This window comes from Anthonomus grandis, chromosome 1 (genome assembly GCF_022605725.1).
Source record: "Anthonomus grandis grandis chromosome 1, icAntGran1.3, whole genome shotgun sequence".
Taxonomy (NCBI): Eukaryota; Metazoa; Arthropoda; class Insecta; order Coleoptera; family Curculionidae; genus Anthonomus; species Anthonomus grandis.
The window spans coordinates 41920387-41943699 of NC_065546.1; the positions used below are offsets into that span (position 1 = coordinate 41920387).

Consider the following 23313-nt stretch of genomic DNA (forward strand, 5'->3'; position numbering starts at 1 on the left):
ACGATAAGAGCGATTTTGACTATAGGTTTATATTCTAAATTGTAAATTGCGAACATAATTTGAACAAATAGATAATAAGGTCTTTTTCTTCATTTATCCAGTTTTCCAATGACAGAAGAACTTCACTTATATATACAATGCATTCACCATGAATGAAATAGACTCGTTTAAAATTCAGGTCCTTTTTTCTTCTTTTATTTTTCAAACACGTCGGATGGCTTCGTCGATGATTTTATTAAAAACTTTTACACTCTGTAATAGAAAACGAAGCAAGTTAGGACATACGTTTATATGAAAAAAAATTCTTATTTTTGGCTGGTAAATACGCCATTAAAATCTTTGCACTCAATTTTGAATCACCCTGTATAGGTAGACCATTTTACTTGTAAATTGTTAAAGCAATTAAAGATTTTTTAATGTTCATTCATTATTTTCTTCGAATTTTTTGGATTTTTCGAAAAAAAAAATTAATGGTACTTTTAAAGGGTTTAATTGAAAATTATCTTAACAAGTTCTAATTGGACAGTTCAAATTTCCTGCTAGTCGATCAGCTTAATTGCTAATAATATACTATATCCTAACCTAAATATAAGGATACAAAAAACGACACAATAAGGACTATCTTTTCCCCAGATTTTCAATGAAAGAAAAACTTCATTTAGGTATATATTTCGAAAGCATGTGCATTTAAAAAATAGTTTATAGTTTCATTCAAGAAACGTGATCAGTATTGCAGTAAATTTTGAATTTAAGGTGTCAAACTTTTTAGCATTGAGTATGTTAGAATATTGTTATTTTCTTAGAATTTTTTTGATTTTTTCGAAAAAAAATTTGTATGGTACCTTTGAAGCAGTTAATTTAAAATAATATTGGCAATTTAGGGCCAAATTTATTTCTCAAAGTGTGAAATCATAGTGAAAAGTTAGATCTGAAAAATCATTCCATAAACATTTCATATTTCCCGCCAGTTGACCCGCTTAGTTGCTAAAAACACACTTTACCTTAACCCAAATTGATACAGTGAACGTCAAAATAAGGATTTTCCAAGTACTTTCCCAGTTTCTTAATAACCGAAAAATATTTTTTTCGACAATGTCGAAAGCATTTAGGTTTAGAAAGTAGTTGATATTTTTATTCAAGGAATTCGATCCGAATTAGCCATTCAAATTTGGGGTTACGGCGTCAAACTCCCTTTGGAAAAAAGTTTTTGATTTTTTTTTGTGAAATTTAAGCATTTTAAAGCATACAGTGTATGTAATCAACTAATAGTTTAAAGAAAATGATACAAATTAAGAAATTACCACTCATCAACTCAAGTAAAATTTTTATGAAGACTTTTAAACCATCCTGTAAATAATTTAATTTATCTAAGGACTCTTAGAAATCTAGAGAGATATTGTTTAAGTCGCATTTTAATAACAATGATTGGCACATAACCTTTTCTGCGATTATAAAAGTAGTTTGGCTCTAAAAATAAAAATTGTAAAACGTCACATAATGAGATGAGGGAGCTCTTCCTGTTCTTCTAATTGAAACGGAAACGGGCAATCGCGCATTTGGACGCGACAAAAATCGCTCGGCCTTCTTAAGTAATTTTTGTATTTTTTTTGATCTAACGGTAGCAACGTGCGGAATTATTAGGTAGAAATCAAGTTTGACATCAGATATTTAAAATTAAATCGAAATATATTAATGTGTATGTTATTTAAAAACTCATGTTTGTGATCTTTGAGATTTACGAAATACGTGATGTGATAACTAAGTTCTGTGAAAGTTTGTAGATATGTAGTTCAAATATGTAAAAAACTGTGATTGATAGTGGGGGGCAAACAGATGCTTGCTTCATTATGAGGTAATAATGAATGAAATGAAAAAATAGTGGAACTAAGTATTACATTTTTTAAAAATTAGCACCTGAGTACAAAACTATATATTTTTAAAGATTTTTTTTTCTAAAATTCATTTTTTCCTCTTAATTTTGTTTATCGTTTTCTTGCTATAATATCAACATATTAACAATTATTATAGACGAGAAACAATAAATTTTGTGAATAAGATACTTCTAATTATAAAAAAAATATAATAAATAAGTATTTGAAATAAAATAAAACAAAAATATATATAATTTAGTAATTTAATTTAATTATAGGCTTAAACATTGCATATTGACTAATTGGTATCTATTTAGTTGATCCAGAAAATGTACCATGTAAATTAAATTTACTTCAAAATACTATGGCTCTTATTCTTTAGGAATATGCTTTTAAAAGATTAAGGTAGAAATGTATAGAGAAAAATATATTTTTTAGGGAAAATTTAAGCTTTTTAATGAATGGAAAATTATGAAGTAATCGTAAAAAGCAAGTAAAATTATATTTTAATAATAGACCTCCCAAATAATATATTCTTAGACCATCCTATGAAAACATTAATATTTACTGTCATTACTTTAAATAATAATGAAAAGAATTTAAAAAACAAGACAATATTTTAATATGATCGTCACTAATATAATATTTTTATTTAAAGCTCTTAAATTCTCTTAAATTAAAAAGTTCTTAATTTGACTAATTTTATATGAGAATTATTATTACGATACTGAATGATCCTTTAATTCAAAATAGAAATTATAATAATCTTAAATCGTCTGTATTAAAAACATACATATCAAGGTAAACTTAGAATAATAAAAAAGTGTTAAAAATCAAAATATATCATGGGGTTAAGCTACTATACGTAAGCCTATGATGAGGTAAATGAAAGGTAACTATTTAAAAGCAAAATTAAATTTAAGTGAATGTAGTATAAAAAGCTTTTTCTTCTCAATAATTTCTTCTTAAATAAATATGGAGGCAGAGTTGTAAAATCAGCCTCGAGTGCATTAAAGCAGCGGATCAAGCTCCAAAATTGAGTATGTACAAAATACAATCAACATACTGCATATACGCATTAAAATAAACTGCAAAATATATTACGATATTTAGTGATCGATCCCCGTATATATTTACGGTCGATTCGAGTCGTTCAACGGCACCCCGGCCCGTTCAACAATCAATATTTGTCAGATAAAGAGCCAGAGTCCAGAACTTTGGAAAGTGATCTCGAAGACCGCCTAAAGAAGATTGAATCATTATTAGCGAGGAAACCTAAAAGACCATTGCAATGCTGGAATTGCAATGAGGAGGGGCACCTTAAACGTCAATGCCCCAAGCCTTTAAGAGATCCAAGGAACCAGGAAAACTTCAACTTTAAGCTGGCTGGGTGCTACCAAGCCCCACGTATAAGACTAAACCGGCTGCCACATCCTGGAGAGAGCTTGGTAGTACCGGGAAAAATATGCGGCCGTGAATGTGAGATGGTAGTGGATACAGGATCAAGTCATACTATCGTGAAGCCGAACATCGTAGCACACTGTAGGCTTTCAGCACCATCCAACTTAATTCTGGAGTCTGCAAATGGAAAAAGGATCCCGATTCTTGTTTTGCATGAAGCTACAGTCACCATTGGCTTAACAACATTCCAACAGTCAGTACTAGTGGCGGAAATCATGGATGATGTTATATTAGGATTAGATGTTATGAATGCTCAGCAGTTTAAAATGGATGTACATAACCGGATATTGACGACGAGAAATGAAGAGATTTTTATGCACCACCTATATGAAGATAAAGTAAATACCAGAGTCGTTAAGTTATTCAAGGATATTACCATACCAGCAAATTCAGAGGTGGTGGTTAATGCTACAACTGGAGGAAAAGAGGGAGAAACTGTTTTGATTGAGCCCATGGAAAACTGCAAACTATATGATCAAGGAATATTTCCAGCCAAGGCGTTATCTACGCAGAAGAAATCTACTGTTTTGGTTCGAATAGTAAATTTAAAAGGATATGATCAACACCTAAAACAAGGATAGAACATTGGCGTATGCTCTGAAGTAGTGGCAGTCATGAAAAATGCTGATAGAAGTCGTTATTCAAACAGACCTTTTCCTGTATGTTTACAAAATCTATTTGAAGAATCTTCTGCGAATTTAACCATGAACCAGTGTAGTAAATTGTGACGTCTTCTTGAAGAATATCAAGATGTGTTTCCCTTGCACGATAAAGACCTGGGAAGAACTGATTTGGTGCAGCATCGAATTAACACTGAAGACAATGCTCCGATTAAACAAGCACCTCGAAGAATTCCGATAGCTAAACAAAGAGAAGTTTCCTCAATGCTTCAGGAAATGAGGACACAAGGAGTGATAGAACCTTCTCAGAGTCCTTGGACATCTCCAGTTGTGCTAGTGAAGAAAAAGGATGGATCCACTAGATTTTGTGTAGACTATCGGCGACTGAATGACATTACCAAGAAAGACAGTTATCCCCTACCAAGAATTGACGACACCCTGGACACGCTATCAGGTTCACAACGGTTCTCAACACTCGATCTAAAGAGTGGATACTGGCAGGTAAAGATACACCCAGAAGATAAGGAAAAGACCGCATTCTCGACTGGAACAGGACTTTGGCAGTTTACAGTAACGCCCTTTGGACTCTGCAATGCTCCAGCTACCTTTGAGAGACTTATGGAAACAGTTTTACGTGGAATGACTTGAGAATCATGTTTAGTTTATCTGGATGACGTCATCATACTGGGAAAAATATTTGAAGATCATTTAAAGAATATTCAAAAGTTATTTGTTAAACTGCGAGAGACCAACCTGAAGCTAAGTCCTAAAAAATGTTGCGTATTTCAAAAAGAAGTTCGATACCTTGGCCATATAATATCAGATAAAGGTGTCAAGACTGATCCAGATAAAGTAGAGGCAATCGAAAATTGGCCACGACCCACTGACAAACACCAGTTAAGAAGCTTTCTGGGCCTTTGTACCTATTACAGAAGATTTGTAAGAAATTTTGCTAATCTTGCAAAGCCTCTACATAAGCTCACGGAGGACAAAATGGTATTTAGTTGGTCAACAGACTGTGAAGAAGCATTTCAACGGTTAAAAAGAGTACTATGCACATCTCCAATTTTAACATATCCGATTCCTGGACAAACTTTTATTTTGGATACCGATGCAAGTAATGTTGGAATTGGGGTCGTTCTATCACAAAAATATGAAGATGGCGAGTAAGTGATAGCTTATTTCAGTAAAACGTTATCAAAACCAGAAAGAAACTATTGTGTCACCAGACGAGAGCTATTAGCAGCAGTAAAAGCTATTGAACATTTCCATAAATATTTGTATGGTCAACGATTTATCCTGAGAACTGACCATGCTTCGTTGAAATGGCTGTTTCAGTTTAAAAACCCCGAAGGACAAATAGCAAGGTGGCAATTGGCCTTTACAGTTCTAAAGAGTGGAATGTAGCTAGTTTAATCCAAGATCAAAGTGATGACTCAGTATTTGGTCTTATTTACGAACTGAAATCTCGAGAAATTTCAAAATCAGAATGGTAAGACATTTCTGACAAATCTCCAGAACTAAAAGCTTATTGGTCTCAATGGAATTCATTGGTTATAAAAGATGGATTGTTGAAAAGAGTCTGGAAAAGCGTAGATGGAAAAAAAAAGACATATCTGACAGTCCTTCCTCGAAAACGGATTCCGGAAGTTCTTGAAGCTGTTCATGGCGGTGTCGGCGGAGGCCATTTTGGAGTTAGTAAGACCTTGGCAAAAGTGAGAGAACGGTTTTACTGGCTGAATAGTCATCAAGATGTTGAACGCTGGTGCCGACAGTGTGAGCAGTGTTCGTCAAGCAAGGGCCCAAGAACCCGGACAAGAGGAAAGATGATGCAGTATCTTGTTGGTGCACGCTTTGAACGAATTGCCATAGACGTAGCAGGACCCTTTCCTACTAGTAGCTCCGGAAACCGATATGCTCTTGTTGCTATGGATTACTTTAGTAAGTGGCCCGAGGTTTATCCGATTCCAAACCAAGAAGCAACGACAGTAGCTGAAGTGCTGTTCCAGAACTGGATTTGTCGATTTGGTGTACCCAGAGAGATACATTCAGACCAAGGAAGGAACTTTGAGTAACAAATATTCCAACAAGTATGCCAATTGCTGGGAATCAATAAGACCCGTACAACCCCACTACACCCTCAGTCTGATGGAATGGTTGAAAGATTTAACCGCACATTTGAAACCTATTTGAGGATGGTGGTAAACTCTAAGCAAACCGACTGGGATACCTGTATACAACCATTCCTATTGGCATATCGTTCTTCTATCCATAAGTCAACTGGAAAAAGCCCGGCAAAAGTTGTCTACGGTGATGAACTTCGTTTACCTTTGGACATTATTACTGGAAGACCCCATAAGTCTGAAACCCTTGAGGAGTACGTCGACCATTTACGAGAGCGTTTACAAATTGTTCACGAACAAGCACGGGATAAACTTCATCTAGAAAGTAACAGAATGAAATCACGTTATGGCATAAAGGCAAATTCTACCGGTTTTAATCCTGGGGATAAAGTCTGGTTATACAATCCATGGAGGACGAAGGGCAAGTCACCAAAGCTTCAGAAGGATTGGGAAGGTCCATTCAATGTGGTCACCAGAATCAACGACGTGGTGTACCGTATCCAGCGACATCCGACAACGAAGATGAAAATTGTAAACATCGTCCGGCTAGCGCCCTATCATGACTCAGATGGTCCCATGTTTGATCGGGACGATCAAACTTGAGAGGGGAGCAGTATTATGAAAATGTAAATACGTTAATTATTCTCCCAGTTTTTGTACAATTCTTTTAGTATTCTGTAGTTAAAGTTGATTCGTAGGGTTTCTTTAGGGTTCTACTTACGTTTGGTTTATTATTTTTAGCTATAGTGTTTAGTTTTTAAGTAGTTCATCTTGTTCGAGAGCCCCATTTTGGCCCCAATTTAGGTTATTTAGGTTATATTATTGTAAATCCCTTTAGTTCAAATTTTCTAGAATTTGTATACTTGCTTGCTTTGACTGTCAGTATTCTCCTAAAATTATTGGTCTCTTTGGGCAAAAACAATGAAGATAATTCTTAATATTTCGAAACTGTTCCATCGGGTTTTAAAAAGGACGCGCTTCGTGACAATTCATTCAGTTTTAATTGTTTAGTCAGTTTTTACCTTGGAAACAATTAAACGACAGTCAAGGCGAGTTAGGTTAGTGTTTTTGACGTTGACAATAAAAGTGTGTTCCCGAATTTCGTTACAATATATAGGTCTTGTATATGGTAATAATTAAAACAATTTTGTCACTGTATTAAAATAAGCATGGTGCAGACTTTGCTCACCCTAAAATCGATTTCGCGTTTATATTATATGTAGTTCTTGTTGGTATTCTATTTATTATATACTGTTGATGTTTTATTTACTTTCGTCTCAACTTTTGAACAATAAAAATGTCATTTTGGCGGCCTTTTGACACTAGTGATAATGAATCAAATCATTGTGGTAAATATTTTTAGGCATTATATAATGTGTTAGTTTATGATCGTTTTACCGATCAAATTTTAAGAGAGTATCAACTTCTTAAAACGTGTCATTTTTGACCTGAATATATTTTAAACCTGAATTATAATTTTTAAATACAATATACGTTAGACATATCCTCAAACCACAATTAATTGTTTATATTACATTATAAAATGCTTAGCTTAGGACTATTTTTATATTTAAGAAATCGCTTGTAATTTATCGTTAGCATTAATATTGTGTCAAAGCCTCGGCTAATACCGTTGCTGTTCATATTTCTGTTCACCTAGTTTTAAGGCCCTTTTGTATCAATAAATGTTTTTTAAAAGTCCGTTCGTCGATATCTGAATTTAACTGGCGCTGCGAACAGGATAGTGCAATTTTACCCTTTATCGGTTTACCGTTGTGTAAAAGTGATTGTCAAATCTTAGTGCACTATCCATCAAGAATCTGAAGACATCGACCAACCCCAAGTACCGCAACCCTTGGTACTGCGACCCTTTTGGAGAAGACCAAGCCGAGAAACTGCTAAGCCGCCTACCGTGTTGTCAGGGACCTAGCTGATCCAAGTGCTGCCTTCCCAAACATCTCATCTGGACCAGAACGATTCAAGCCACGCCTTTATAGGGACTCCTTTGGTTGTGAACCTCTACTGTGCAAGCTCTATGGGTCATCCCTTGATTGTACTGTAAGTTTTTGTTTGAATTGCCATTATTTAATGTCTAGTCCATATCCGTCGCAAAAATTAAAAAACATATTAATACGAAATAGGGCATCTTTAGGATTAGTAGTTGAAAACGAAAATTCAAATATTTCTAATTTAAATAGTCAAAATATTTCCGATCAAAATAATTTAGATAGCATAAGTAACCTATTAGATAACTTAACTTTAGATTCTAATTTATCTAAACCTAATTTAAATATTAAAATGGAAAACATAAGATTCCACACTTCTCTCTTACCAACCTTCTCTGGAATTCAAAACCATTTGGAAAGTTTTATAATATCCATAGATGAATTTTACCAATTATATTTTACAATTGATGGTATTGAACAAAATAAAGTTGTTTTAGCAGCCATTAAGTCAAAGTTAATTGACAATGCTCGAGATTTTTTACTTTCTAGACCAGATTTAGATTCATGGCCTTCAATTAAAGAGGCCCTAAGGATAAAGTTCGGTGATCCTATCACTTATCAAATTTTACACCAACAATTACAATACTTTAAGATCAATAAAAATGAAAGCATATTACAATTTGTAGATAGACTCAAATCCTTTGTACAAAGAATTTTTTCTAAATTACATTGCGAAGTCTCAGACGTAAATGCGAAATTAATTTTAATTAATCAAATAGAAAAAACTTCGGTTTTAATTCTGACAGCCAATTCGCCTCAGACATTAAAAACGATGTTAATGTTACAACGCCCTAATACACTTGATGATGCATATACGCATGTAATTAACTATAATATGATTGAATCACAGGTAAATTTTTCAAATCTGTCTAATGTTCATAATAACCAATTTACTAATAATAATAACCATAATTCCTATGTAAAACAAAATAGCTTCCAAAGTCCCGTAAGATTACTACCCCAGAATCAACCCCCCATGACATTCCCCCAACAACAATTTCCCAGTCAACCCATACAAATTCGACCTAGACCAGTTCAAAGACATTATCCGACAAATGCTCAAGTTTTTGGAAAACCAAGAAATGTCTTCGCTCCCCAAAATCATAATAAACCAAAATTAGACCCCCCTACTCCAATGTCAATCTCCATAACTGGACCCTCTAGGCAGTATCAACAAAGAATGCCTTTTCGACAACCAAACTTTTTCCAATCATCAGGCCCCCGAAATTTTGTGTCCCAAGAGTTAACTAACATTGAGACCAACGCTAACTCTTATCCCGATGTGCCTTATGTCGAAGATAACCAGTCTGAACATTATACCGATTATTCACCCCAACATTATTCTGAATATTACGAGCCAAACCTTCAATATGAAGAAACCTCTTTCGATCCCACCTTAACGAATCCTAATGACCAAAATCACTACCCCACTTCCGAACAAAATTTCGAAATTGATAATTTCGCAAATTTTCCGAAATCAGGCCCAGATCTACCATCAACTTAAATAACGTAGCACAACAAATTGAGCTCCCATACTTTTATTTACCACAAAAGCACTTGACAATTTTAATTGACTCCGGTGCCTCTGACTCTATCATATCTCCTAAAATTGCAAACAAATATTCCGACAAAATATTTATCGAACCTTTCGAAGTAACTGCATGCAAGAACACTTATAAAGAAACCAAAAATTTAAAAATTTCCTTGCTAGAAGAACTAGGCATAAAAAACGAACTTAGAATGAGAGTACTGAATTGGCATAACGATTTCGATGCCTTAATAGGATCAAAAGATCTTAAAAACTTAAAAGCCTTGCTAGATTATGAAAGCAAAACCCTTAAGTTGGAAAATATAATAATACCCTTCTCCTTGGCTTACAATAAACCCCTCTTGCATCCGATACACAACTTTAATAATAACTTTTTAAAAATACCAGTAAATTTCGAAAATGGTGTCGCTATTTTGCCCTCGTTTGACATAAAAAATCATATTATACCTGACAGTTTAGTAAAAGTTGAAAATGGCTTTTGCACTATTCCCAACCCCACGCCTACCGTCCACGTAAATTTTCATCAAAGGATGAAAGTCATACCCCAAGATCAATTTGATATACTAGACCCATCATACCCAATTTTAGAAAAATTCAACCCTGAAAACATCTTACGTTTCGATCACTTAACCCCTCTCGAAAAATCAAAAATTTTACCTTTATGTCATGAATACAAAGACATAATGTATCACGAAGGATGTGACCTCAGTTTTACCAGCCAAACCAAACATAAAATTCGAACTAAAACAGACAGACCTATCTATGTAAAATCCTTCCGACATCCCCCTCTAATGAATATTGAGATACAATCCCAAATTCAGAAATTACTAGAGAACAAAATAATTCGTCCTTCAATATCTCCGTATTCCGCACCCGTGTGGATAGTCCCAAAAAAGCCCGATGCTTCAGGCATCCAGAAACATAGGATGGTGATAAACTATACATCCCTTAACAATGAGACAATAGAAGAAAAATGGCCTCTTCCCCGAATAGATGAAATTTTAGATAATCTCGGAAAATGCACGTACTTCACGACCCTAGATCTAGCCCAAGGATTCCATCAAATAGAAATGGATCCCGATTCTATTGAAAAAACGGCCTTTACTGTCAACAATGGTCACTATGAATACCTCAGAATGCCCTTCGGCCTCAAAAATGCACCCGCTACGTTCCAACGTATGATGGATGAAGTTTTCCGTGATTACTTATACAAATTTTGCTTTGTCTACATGGATGACATAGTTATTTTTTCTAAATCCCTATCTGAACACATAGATCATATACGTCAGATATTTAAAAAAGTAAGGGAAGTTAATCTCAAAATACAGCCTGATAAGTCAGAATTCCTGAGTAAAGAGGTAGCTTTCCTAGGACACATCATTACCTCCGAGGGAATAAAACCCAATCCTTTAAAAATTGAAGTAATCCAACGTTACCCGATACCAAGAAATCAGAAAGAAATTAAAGCCTTTTTAGGGCTTGTAGGCTACTATCGCCGATTTATCAAAAATTTCGCCAAAATTACCTTTCCTTTAACGAGATGTCTACGGAAAAATACTCAAATTGATATAGAAAATTTAGAGTATAAAAATGCCTTTTTAAAATGCAAAGAACTCATATCCAATTCCCCTATCTTGCAATACCCTGATTTCACAAAACCCTTTAAGCTCACCACCGACGCCTCCAACATAGCCATAGGCAGTGTGCTATCGCAAAATGACCACCCAATTGCATTCTTTTCCAGAACCCTAAATTCGGCAGAAAAAAACTACTCAACTATAGAGAAAGAACTTCTCGCAATAGTGGACTCGACCAAACATTTTCGTCCATACTTATATGGCCAAAAATTCCTAATTGAAACTGACCATAATCCCCTAGTTTGGCTTTCAAAAATCAGAGAACCCAACTCCCGATTAATTCGTTGGAAAATAAAACTAGAGGAATACAATTTCGAAATTCACTATAAAAAAGGAAAAGAGAATCTAGTAGCAGATGCTCTCTCCCGCATTAATCTTAACACTCTTGAAACAAATGATACCGATTCACAGTCTAATGTCCCAAATGTTGACAATACAGTTGCCAACTTATCCGATTTTGACTTAGCCGACTTTGTCTTTAATGAAAGATACAAAGAAGACGCTCCAGCCCAAAACATCTCAAACCCTGTTAACCCTGTCGCAAACGACGACGATTCTGACGTCACTGCACACTCCAATAATGATACAGAAGGAAAGAATATCCCAATATCAGAATTACCCCTCAATTATGCATCAAATCGTCTTGTCATCGACTACGGCGATGAATTTAAACACACCTACACTAAACCTTTTAATAAAAACCATCATTTTGTAAAAATTTCAAAAGAAAATCAGGAACAACACATTTTAAAAATTATCAAGGACATAATTAAACCAGATGTTACCTTTACTATATTTATTAAAAATGACGAATTAAAACTCGAGTTTCGAAGACAAGTATTTTCTAATCTAAATACAACCGTTAAACTAGTTTTTGCCAGCACTTACGTCCTTGACGTGACTGACCAGACTCAACAAAAGGAAATTTTAGCCAATTATCACAAAAGTAACCATAACGGTATAACAGAAACATATAACCATATTAAACAAAAATATTATTGGCCTAAACTACGAGATTCGATAACTAATTTTATTAATTCATGTGAAATATGCCTTCAAAATAAATATGAAAGACACCCTTACAAAATCGCTTACGAAGGACCCTTGCTCTCTGAAAAACCATTTAAGACACTTCACTTAGACATTTTCCAGTTTTCAAATTGTCAGTTTCTAACAATAATAGATTCATTCTCGAAATATGCCCAAGCCTATTTTATAACTGATAAAAACGCCCTTACTATTTTAAGCAAACTACGTCATTACTTTTCACATCATAACACCCCCTTAAAAATCGTCACAGACCAGGGTAAGGAATTTCAAAATAATTTATTCAAAGAATTCTGTCAACTTTTCTGTATAGAAGTTCATTACACTACTCCAGGAAATTCTTCCTCCAACAGTCCTGTAGAAAGATTGCATTCCACACTTTTAGAAAAACTAAGAATTCTGAAGATGCAAAATCCCGATGAAACCCCTCAAAATCTCATGACTTCCGCAGTCTTAATCTACCATCAAAGTATTCACTCGACAACAGGTCACTCGCCCTTTTCCATATTATATGGCCCTTACGTAAACGAACCGAACATCGATAACGACCTAACCTTATTTGAGCAATATAATGACAGACGAAAAAAGGAGTTACTACCATTCCACGAACAAATTTATAAAACAGCTTACAACAAGCAAGCTACAAACACTCAAAAACAAAATAACAATACAGAAAAACCTCCAGAAATACTCCCAGATGATACGGTATATAAGAAAACTACCCTTAGAAATAAAATGAACCCACAGTACGTACCCCTAAAAGTATCTCAAATAGACAAAAATAAAATAACAGGTACCGCTAAGAAAAAACCAATATCTACTCATCTTAGAAAAATCAAAAGACTTAGAAAAAAATCTATACCTTTTCAGCCACCTGATCCCGACCCTGATCCTGGCCCTACTCAATCAAACGAGCCCTTGCCAAGCACTTCAGGTGCACAAACTCCACAATAATGGATATTATATAGAAGAAGTTGCTCCCTCTTTAGTAATAAGTCAATATCATACTACATATATACCCTTTAATATAAGTAGCCTTAAGTATTCGTTATCCCAATTATTTACCAATTTATTAATTATGCAACCCTCTGTAAATAATCAAAATAGTATTTTAATTAAATCACAATTTTATTTGACTTCTAAAGCATTAAATGATACATATGACACTTTCGCAAAGTTAAATGTATTTGACGAAAAAAACTTAAATATTATGCAGAATCGAAAAAAACGAGGTTTAATAAACTACCTAGGAAGTGGTATCAAGTTCATTACAGGAAACTTAGATAACAATGACCTAGAGGTTATTACCCAGAATTTGCAAATATTGAAATTTAATCAGCTTGAGTCTATGCACAAAATCAACGACCTTAGTTCATTCGCAGGAAATATAATGCAAGAGTTTAAAAATAATATTCACACGATTAACGAGAACTCGAAAAACATACGTAATGAAATTTCTAAATCAAATACCCAGTCTAATTTAATGTTAAATCTGCAAAGTCAATATATTCAGATTACCAACTTAAATCAATTTTTAGAAAAAATATTACGTATTTTATCTTTTGGACACCTAGAAACTTTAGATCTCGAAATTTTAACATTAAAACAAATCAATGAAATATGGCAATACTTGAAAGTTCACTATCCTAAAAATGCACTATGGCCAATTAAGCATTTATCGGAATTAACCTTAATCTGTAAAACCGGCCTTTTAATTTTAAATGAAATGGCAATTCTAGCAATTAAGATACCCATATTTGAACAAAATGTATGTAATTTAGAATTAGTTTATCCTGTGCCAAATAATGAATCAAAATTAATTATAAGTCCTAGTAAATACTATTGCAACGAACTATGGTATAGCCAATGCGAAGAAGTCAACTCACAATGGATCTGCTCTGGACCAATTGCCAATGGATGTATTTTACCCAAAAATTGTCAGTATGCCACTGTTCTAAACAATTTTAAGGTACATACCTTAACTTATAGAAATGCACTCCTATTTTGTACAAAAAGCCCTGAAACAATTTATGAAGATTGCTTCCAGTTTCAGAAGATTATACTCCAAGACTGCAACCTTATTCAAAGTCAATGTGACGTAATAATTAATCAACACAAATACTCATTAGCCATCAACAATATTTCAGTCATAATTCCAAAAATTATAAAAGTCCCAAACACCAATAATTCAATCAATCTAGAAATTAGACATCTTCAAGACCCTAAGAAAATCCAAGAAGATATCATCAAACCAATACATTTCCATGACCTAGCACAACATGTTCCAATGCACAATTATGTTCTTACGACAATATCAATCATTCTTTTATGCTGCTTAGCATTGATCATCTACCATTGGCAAAAACAAGGAAGAAAGAAGGCCATCCCTTTAAGAATCCTGCAGAGACTTGTCAACGAGGACGTTGACAGAACTGAGGGTGGAGGAGACATATCCTCAAACCACAATTAATTGTTTATATTACATTATAAAATGCTTAGCTTAGGACTATTTTTATATTTAAGAAATCGCTTGTAATTTATCGTTAGCATTAATATTGTGTCAAAGCCTCGGCTAATACCGTTGCTGTTCATATTTCTGTTCACCTAGTTTTAAGGCCCTTTTGTATCAATAAATGTTTTTTAAAAGTCCGTTCGTCGATATCTGAATTTAACTCGTTAAAAGATATATCGTTAATATTTGCTTAACAAAAAAAAAATTAAGTCACTTATTTTGGGTATTATGTCACTTATATTAAATATCAATTTAGAAAATACTATCTAATACGTTCAAATATTGTAAAAAAGAAGAACATAGAATTATTCACATATTTAAAAGATATTTGAACTTAAATTTTTAACCTTTCGTTATATTCACTTTAATGTAAGTACAATAAGTCTATAATACAATAATTTAATTGAGGTATAATAGATGCCGCAAATTAATCCAATTATAATTCATGCCAATGCGATAGTGTTAGTGATGCTAATAGGTAAGCATCTTTGGACGTAAAAAAATTTGGGTGCAAAATTATGAATATGTAATAAACTTTTCTTATATTTGGTTTTGATAAGATCAAAAAATTCCACTTAACAATGAAATTTCATTATTCAGCGGGAATTTTTGGGCTTATCGAAACCAATATCAGCGGAGGCAAGTATAATAATATTCTATTACAGCACCGCCACGACATTATTTTATACCTGTGTTACAACAAACCAACCACTATTTTTTCGAATTTATTTCCTTTCCTTTTGACTCCTTGAGTCAGGGATCAGTTTGTATGTGTATATATCATTGAATTTCTTTTATTTTTTTTTAGTAAAATAACTGAGTAAAATTACCTTTGATTTTTTATCCACATCTTGTGAATTATCGTATAATTATTAATTTTTTTTATAACCTCTTGCAGTGAATTTTTTTTTACATTTTAAATTATACATAGTCTAAAGTTATTCTGTATATGGATATAAAACACAAAATATACCGAACTAAAATATGTATGTAAAGAAATATTTATTAACTTTGAGATCAAATTTACTATTTCTATTCCTTTAGTGCAATAAAATAAAACAAAATATAATAAAGAAGATGCTTTTTTTGATATTTTATTGCTCACTCTATATCAACTGCAATCATCTTACTTTTTAGACGTAAGCGAAATATCCGTCGAAAAATGTACGAGAGCTCATGCTCTTACCAGGGGGCGTTGGAACTTAAACGCACGCCCACCACCACTTGCCCTTTGGGCATTAAAACTGAGGACTTTAGCGCTGCCAGCGACTGGCCAACTTATAGATTTTGTAACCCCAGTACCTTTGAGCAACTGAAGCAAAGCGTGGAAAAAGCGAAGGCTGCCTTGCAAGTAAGACTCCTAAACTTAAGATAATCAGTATAATATTTATTGTCGTTTTTTAGGATAGAACTTCATTTTTTGGCAACGCAAGCGCCTTTAGTGATCTTTATAACGCTTCCTCTACTGGAAGAAACCATCAAGATAATATCCAAGATAACAGTAGGTTAAGAGACAACAACGAAGTAGATGTAAAAAGGGGTAAGTAAACTATCATTAAATAGTGTTTAGGTATAGAACTAAATTTCGAGTGACTAATTCTTGCATCATATGGCACCACCATCAGCTTGACTATTCAATAGTTGTAAATGTCAGCGGTTCATCAGCTTAATAGGACCTTTAAAGGATACTCCTGCATTAGCGGTTAGCGGTTATCATATATTTATGCAAATGCTTTTATTAACTCAGCGTCTCTGTAAAGTAAACCAATTAAATGTCTAGAAATACACATCTGGATCCAGGTCTCGATTACACATTCAAAACTATCAAAATGGCTGATCCAGTTAATCAATCACTAATAAACCCTAGCCTATAATAATTTTATAAAAGCCCACAAAATGTTATTTCTACAAATTTTTGCTGAGATCAGAACCTTTCAAGCCACAAGTCAAACCAGAAGGCATAATTATGTTTCTTACCTAAAACCGTTATAACCAAAAATATGTTAACGATGAGGTCTAGTTTTAACATTATTTTAACATGAAAACTACTTCAAATTTAGTAGTTTTACGTACAGTTGAGTCCGTTGTCTGTCTACTTTGTTATAAACTTTATAATATATAATACTAAAAAAATAGTTAATACTTGCAGTGGAGTCGTAGATTAAGGTAAAAAAAACCTATTCTACCTCCAACCGTTTATTCTGCATATACAAGGAGTTTTAATAATAATGCGAAAAAATTCAGGCGGAGTTTCCTTGCTTAAAAATAATAAAAATAAAAAAAGTCCATTATGTCCGCAAATGCTTAATTGCTAAGATACAGGGTGTTAAAGTTTTATTTTTATTTTTGTTTTTTCTTAATAATTTTGGTAGTTATGCAGATATTTGAAAATTGGCATCTTGGTTTTTTTGATATGGTAAATTCAAATTTTATGTTACGAGCGTTCTCACTTCTAGAGGGCGCTACATATACAGTTTTTTATACTTTAAAGCCTGATAATGTTCTTATGGTTGCTTAAATATTTTTTTTTACGTAAAAAAGATATCTTGGTCAAAGTCGCTACCAGCGTTTCCGAGATTTTTGGAATTAAAATAATAAATGCATTACATTTTTACGTTTTAGATTCGAGATATCGTCAGCTTTAAATATGGAATCTGGAGTTTTTACTCACTATTCAATGCCGTTTGAAACTTTAAAATAAATGTCAATATTTTATTAAGTTTTATTTTTAAATTTTTTTGTTACAAAACATTTTTTATTTAGTGAAAAAAAACTACATAAGTTATAATAGTTGTTCAAAATGTGAATCCCTAACTGCAATCTCTATTCTACGACGCATCGATTGGCGAACTGGTTCAAATATTTCGGGTGTGTGTTTCATTGTTTCACAGGATGCGATAATGCGATTACGTAATTGTTCCACAGTATCTGCTGCGGTTGTATAAACCAAATGTTTAAGGTGACCCCAAAGGAAAAAAAAATTCAAGGAATTAAGGTCTGGAGATTTGGGAGGCCAAGGTTCAGTTTCTCCTGGGCCTATCCAACGATTCGGATACACTGTGTTCAAATACTCACGTGCAACTAAACTGAAATAAGGTGGGGCTTCATCGTGCATGAAGTACATTTGCAATCTTAACTCCAATGGAATATTCTCCAAGGTATGGGTAATTCGTGTTCGAGGAAATGACGATAAACTTCTCCAATAAGCCTCAATAGCAAAAAGAATGGGCCTATCAAATGGTCTGCGACAATTCCAATCCATACATTAAGAGAAAATTGATGTTGATGACGGGCTTCTAAAATTGCATGTGGATTCTCATCCGCCCATAGGTGATTATTGTGAAAGTTCATTATGACTTCTCTGGAAAAATTTGCTTTATCCGTGAATATTTGTCTTAAAAACTGGGGGTTTGCGCCAATTTTTTGTTGCATCCAACAGCAAAAATTTAGTCTTAACGGAAAATCAGTCGGTGATAGTGCTTGTACCCTCTGGATATGTATTTTTTGTTCTATGATTTATATTAGAGTTATTATTTGCAATTCTTAAAGTTAAAATTGCGTGATTGACATAGAGTACCTCAATATTACTCTTTTGGTCAAAAAGTAAAGCTTTTCCGAATAACATGTTCATGTCAATAATAAGTCATATTTTTTATCTAAAATAATTTTTTATGCTAGTATTATTATTATTTTTACATTGTTAAAATAATTTAAAACAAGATTCAAGGCATATCATTAAATTATATAATATTGACAATTATGTTACGACTCCTTTTTTTAATTACGTTAAATACTGTAAAATTTGCAGAATTTGAGTAAATAAATTACGTTTTTTTGAAATTACTGATTTTATACCCAAAAAGACACCTCATCTTACCTTTAGCCATAAATCACGTTTTAACGTTACTTTGAATTTTTAATAAAATTTGTGAGAAGTTACCCGCAAAACTGATTTTTATTAACATATAGGACTTGGATTTCACATACTTTAAATGCAAATATCATTCTAATATCAAAATAAAGCAATTTTTGTGAGCATAACATCTCTCTCACTTTAACCTAAAATCATCCAAAACTGAATTAGGCAAAAAAATAAAAGTAAAACACAAACATGTATCACGTACATACGTATATGTATATGTAGTGATATACTGATGCCCTAGCTGCTACCGTAATCGACACATATCATAACTTAGGACAGTTCGACAGGGGATCGCGATAAATCACGTGATACATCCAATGGAAATCCATTTTCTCACCAACAAAGAGAACTGACGGAGCAGCGGCATGACGAGCGCCCCCCAGCAGTATATCAATTAGTGGCACCCGCTAACCGGCAGGGCGTGTCGAAAAGACATCGCGAAAAGCACTGGGGGCAGGAGACAATCATTTATTTTAGATCAGAAATTTCCAGTATGGACCCCTTTTGTAGCTTTTTTGACAATATTATTTAGAGATATTTTAATATAACTCATTATATTTCACATACTCATAGTAAAAAACGTGTTAACGCCATCGCGATAATAGAACGACGTTTGTCTTCTTTATTAATTTAGGAAAAAATATATCAAACTCCCTAGGCTTCAAAAAGCGGAGGGTCTTTTAAAAAAAAAAGCCAAATTTGAGTTTAAAGGAGTAAAAAATTATCATTGGAGATCAAGTAAATGTTAAGGGCTTTTCTGCAATGATAAAAGAACATTGCTCCCATCCTTAGAAAATTGAAAGACTAAAATAAGTAAACTACAATTTTGTTTGAGTTCAACACGTGCTCAGGGGTAATGGGTTGTTTTGTTTTAGGAAATATTCATTGTTTCTTTGTTGTCAAGTTTACATACATTTTCAGAAGAGGAAATTTCAGCTGTATATTAACAGGTATAATAATGTTAATGTAACTTATTTGCATTGGATTTTGGATTAAAAATAACAAATAAAAATAAATATAACCTATTCTAAGAGCAAAAATAACATCTTATTTATCAAAAAAAATATTAACATGTTTATTCCTAAAATCGCTTTTAATAAATGTGGAATGGCAACCGCAAGCAAAAGCTCAGGAATACGCAAAATGTCATCTCGTCAAACGGCCTTGTGTTTACACTCGCCATTTGTGAAGTTCTGTGTTTTTTTCGTTTGGCCGTTTGCGGCGCATCATGGAAAAAAAGCGATTTAAGACAATCTTTTCACAAGTAAATACCTATAATGTCATAACATCATATCAAGGGAGAACCGTCATCATAAATGTAGAATAGGAGATTCTAGAAATAAACCTAAATACAAACTTGAATTTGAAGTGTGTATGAAATACAAGGATCCTTATATTTTTAAAATGATTGATTTTTTTGAAAATACCTATCTATTACTAGACTATAAAGAATAAAAAGCTCCATTTTTTCCACGGTTTTTATTAACAGTACATAGGTACTGATTTTATGTTCTTTTATTGTCTGAGCAGAAAATTGGCGTATTAAAATATTAAACATTTATATCCTAAAATATGAATTATTAAAAAATTTATAATAATTATAAAATATTTAATTCCCATAAAAATGCTTGTTATTAGAAACCTTTACTCTAATTAAGTACGTTAAAAAAATGCGTAAAGAGTTATTAAACGGTAATATTGTTTATATTTAAAGCATAGCCTATTATTAATAAAGATTTTACATGTAAATATTTTTTGACGACGTCACTGCTAAAATTTCCTTGTGTCGGTAGAATTATCAATGCGATCGAGCAGCGTTGCGATGTTGTTCCCCTTTTCTCTAATATACGTTTACTACGTCCATTTAACTTTGAATATTGACTTCTTTATAGAGTACCTTATCATAATTCATTAGGAAAATGCTTCATATTTTATTTAAGCGGAACAGTAGTATAGTTTTTGCCTGTCAAAGTAATATAATATAAATATTATAAAGTGTTTTTTTTTTGCACATTTTTACATAAGCTTTTGGTATCAGAGATGTTGCAAACAAACTGTGATCTCCCTCACAATGCGAAATTCTAGCCTTTTAATCTAAGCCCCTATCTTACCGATATAAACTGTCAGCCTTTTTTTGGATCTGGTCTCTAGTTGCTTTAAGGTTCTGATAACACATGACATATTCTAACTTAGCCCAGAAATAGACTTTTGGAAAACACTTGCCACAGGAATATAATTTTATATCAGGAACATACTTTTTTTATTGACAATGGCAAATTACAAAACTTTCACCTGACTCGCGTCGACTGTTCCAAGCTACACAAAAACTAATTAAAATGCCATGAAATGACGTTCATCTTAAAGCCCCATGAAATATTATTATACTTAAAAGCTTCTACACTGCTTCTGCCTGGAAACCAATAATTTCAAAAGAAGATATTGGATAGTCAAAGCAAACAGCTATAGAAAATTCAGGAAAATTTAATAACCAAAATTGGTTTTTGAAAGTGGTAAAGTAGTGAATTCTAACATTTGATCTTTTGTGTGATATAAAGAGGGAATGCGTTTGCGAACTATCTGCAGCTTCAGGGATTTGCCAACATCGGAACTTGCCAAATTCATGTTGAACATTATTCAGCCACTACAAGGGAACACAGACTGCTTTGGACGAAACTCAGCTTATTCCGTCAAATTTCACCAACGTTAAAAGCACCAATCAACTCGGAAGGTTTAATGTTGACAGTTTTTATCAATATTTCCATCGGAGATTCTCAGATGCAACATATCACGCAGATCCCACTGGAATTCCACTAGGGGGATTATTGGACATTTTGGAGATTTGTCTTAGTAACCCTACTGTCAAATTAAAGATAGGTTTTATGCCCAGGGCGAATGACTTCCAATGGGCTTATTAGTATCTCCAGTGGTAACCAACATATACATATGAAGTAGTTGAAAGAGCACGCTTAAGGATGGCTGAATCCAAACCCTAGTTACACCTTTAATATGTCAGTGACAGATTAGAGAGATTAGATGTTTTTGTGAAGGACAATGGACCTCTAATTATCTGTTTATCGTAAACAACACACACACACACACACCGGACCATTCCTTCACTATAAGTACAATCATCCTGGTTCAACAAACATGGGAATCATTAAATTCATATATAGGAGTACAGCCGCAATATCACCAAAGATTTACAGCAAAATGGGTATTTAAGTAAACTAATAAAGACCACTATTAGAAAAGTAGCAGAAATAATAAGGAAGGAGTTTACAGCAACTCGAAAATACTACAGGATATCTAACGATTCTGTGCATCAAGGGAACTTCGGAGAAAATCCCGAGAGTTGCCAGAAAATTCAACATCAAAACTGCTTTTAAGTTCGAACACAAGGACAAAAGAATACCGAAAGTGGACCCGAAAACGAACGTACGAGTATTATGCAGGGTTACACCACAATCACTGCTAAATGAGGCCTCGCCCGTCCATCATATCTTCAAGATAAATCGGGTATCTTCTCCAATCATTCAACAGCCAATGACAGAAATTGAGTCTGTTATCAAAGTCTTTTTCGAGAAGCGCCTGGTGCAGAACCAAGTGATATGGACGAAGTAAAAAAAAATAAATATAATATATTAGGATGCTTATTAGTGTTGTAATAAATAAAAATAGGTACCTGTGCTCTTTCAAAATATTTTCTACTGTATCGCGGGATATTCCCAATTCCCTAGAAATATTTTGGATGCTTATGTAAGGGTTTAATTAAATATATGCCAAAACATTTTACCTCTATGCGCCCTCGCTTTCGTCTTCGATGAATATTGCCGCGAATACTTTTTAATATTTCTTAGCCTGTTAGCTAAACCGGTAAAGACTCTGTTTATAGTTCTTCTGTCAGGATGTCTTTGGGCATATATACGGGCTGCCAAGCGTGCATTTTGCATCAACTCAAAATACACTGTTAGCACATCAAAAGCCGTTTATATGTCGTTTGGAATTACGTTCTTAAAAATTTAAATGATTTCAAAAACTGTCTTCGACGTTATATTTGACGTTGATCATAAACGTTTTATCATGGCCACGAACATATTTATCAAATTCATTTGTTTCCAAAGCTTACTACTAACCCGTGAGGCAATAATGCAGGCGCGGCGACAGATTTCATTGGTCAAAAATATTTTAATTTATAATTTCGGAATAAAATCAGATATCAAGTTGCGGTTTGCGCCAGTTTCTATGTTTTTTCATGCTCTTTTAGCCTAAATGGAAAAAAATTGCATAGTTGTATTTAATATTTGCCAGAAAATCGCTGAAAAAATCCAAATTAAAACAAACCGCCCTCTAGCGCTCAATAAAACAACTAAAACGGTTAAATAATTATACCACATAAAAGCCTAATAATTACCCTTTAAAACAAAAACAAGCTCGTTAAAATTCGTTAGGCCAATCAAAAGTAATCAAGAATTTTAGATATAAATATTCAACCCTTCCCCCACCTATTATTTGATAGATAAGAAAAAAAAATTAAATAAAAAATGCTTAGAATTTATCATACTTTA

The 23313-nt window shown here is 33.3% G+C and overlaps 1 protein-coding gene across 3 annotated transcripts in view; it reads left to right on the forward strand.

The window, feature by feature from the left end:
• LOC126749639 (DNA-binding protein D-ETS-3) overlaps window positions 1-23313 on the forward strand; it is a 179338-nt gene that overhangs the window by 7259 nt on the left and 148766 nt on the right. The window contains exons 1-3 of one of the 3 annotated variants that reach the window (XM_050459359.1): window positions 1450-1852; window positions 15964-16177; window positions 16231-16366. In XM_050459359.1, the coding sequence (XP_050315316.1) occupies window positions 1848-1852; window positions 15964-16177; window positions 16231-16366 (355 nt within the window). In that variant the 5' untranslated portion in view covers window positions 1450-1847. Of the gene's footprint in view, window positions 1-1449; window positions 1853-7379; window positions 7425-15963; window positions 16178-16230; window positions 16367-23313 lie in introns of those variants that run through there. The other 2 variants (XM_050459419.1, XM_050459462.1) reach the window with 2 other exon arrangements.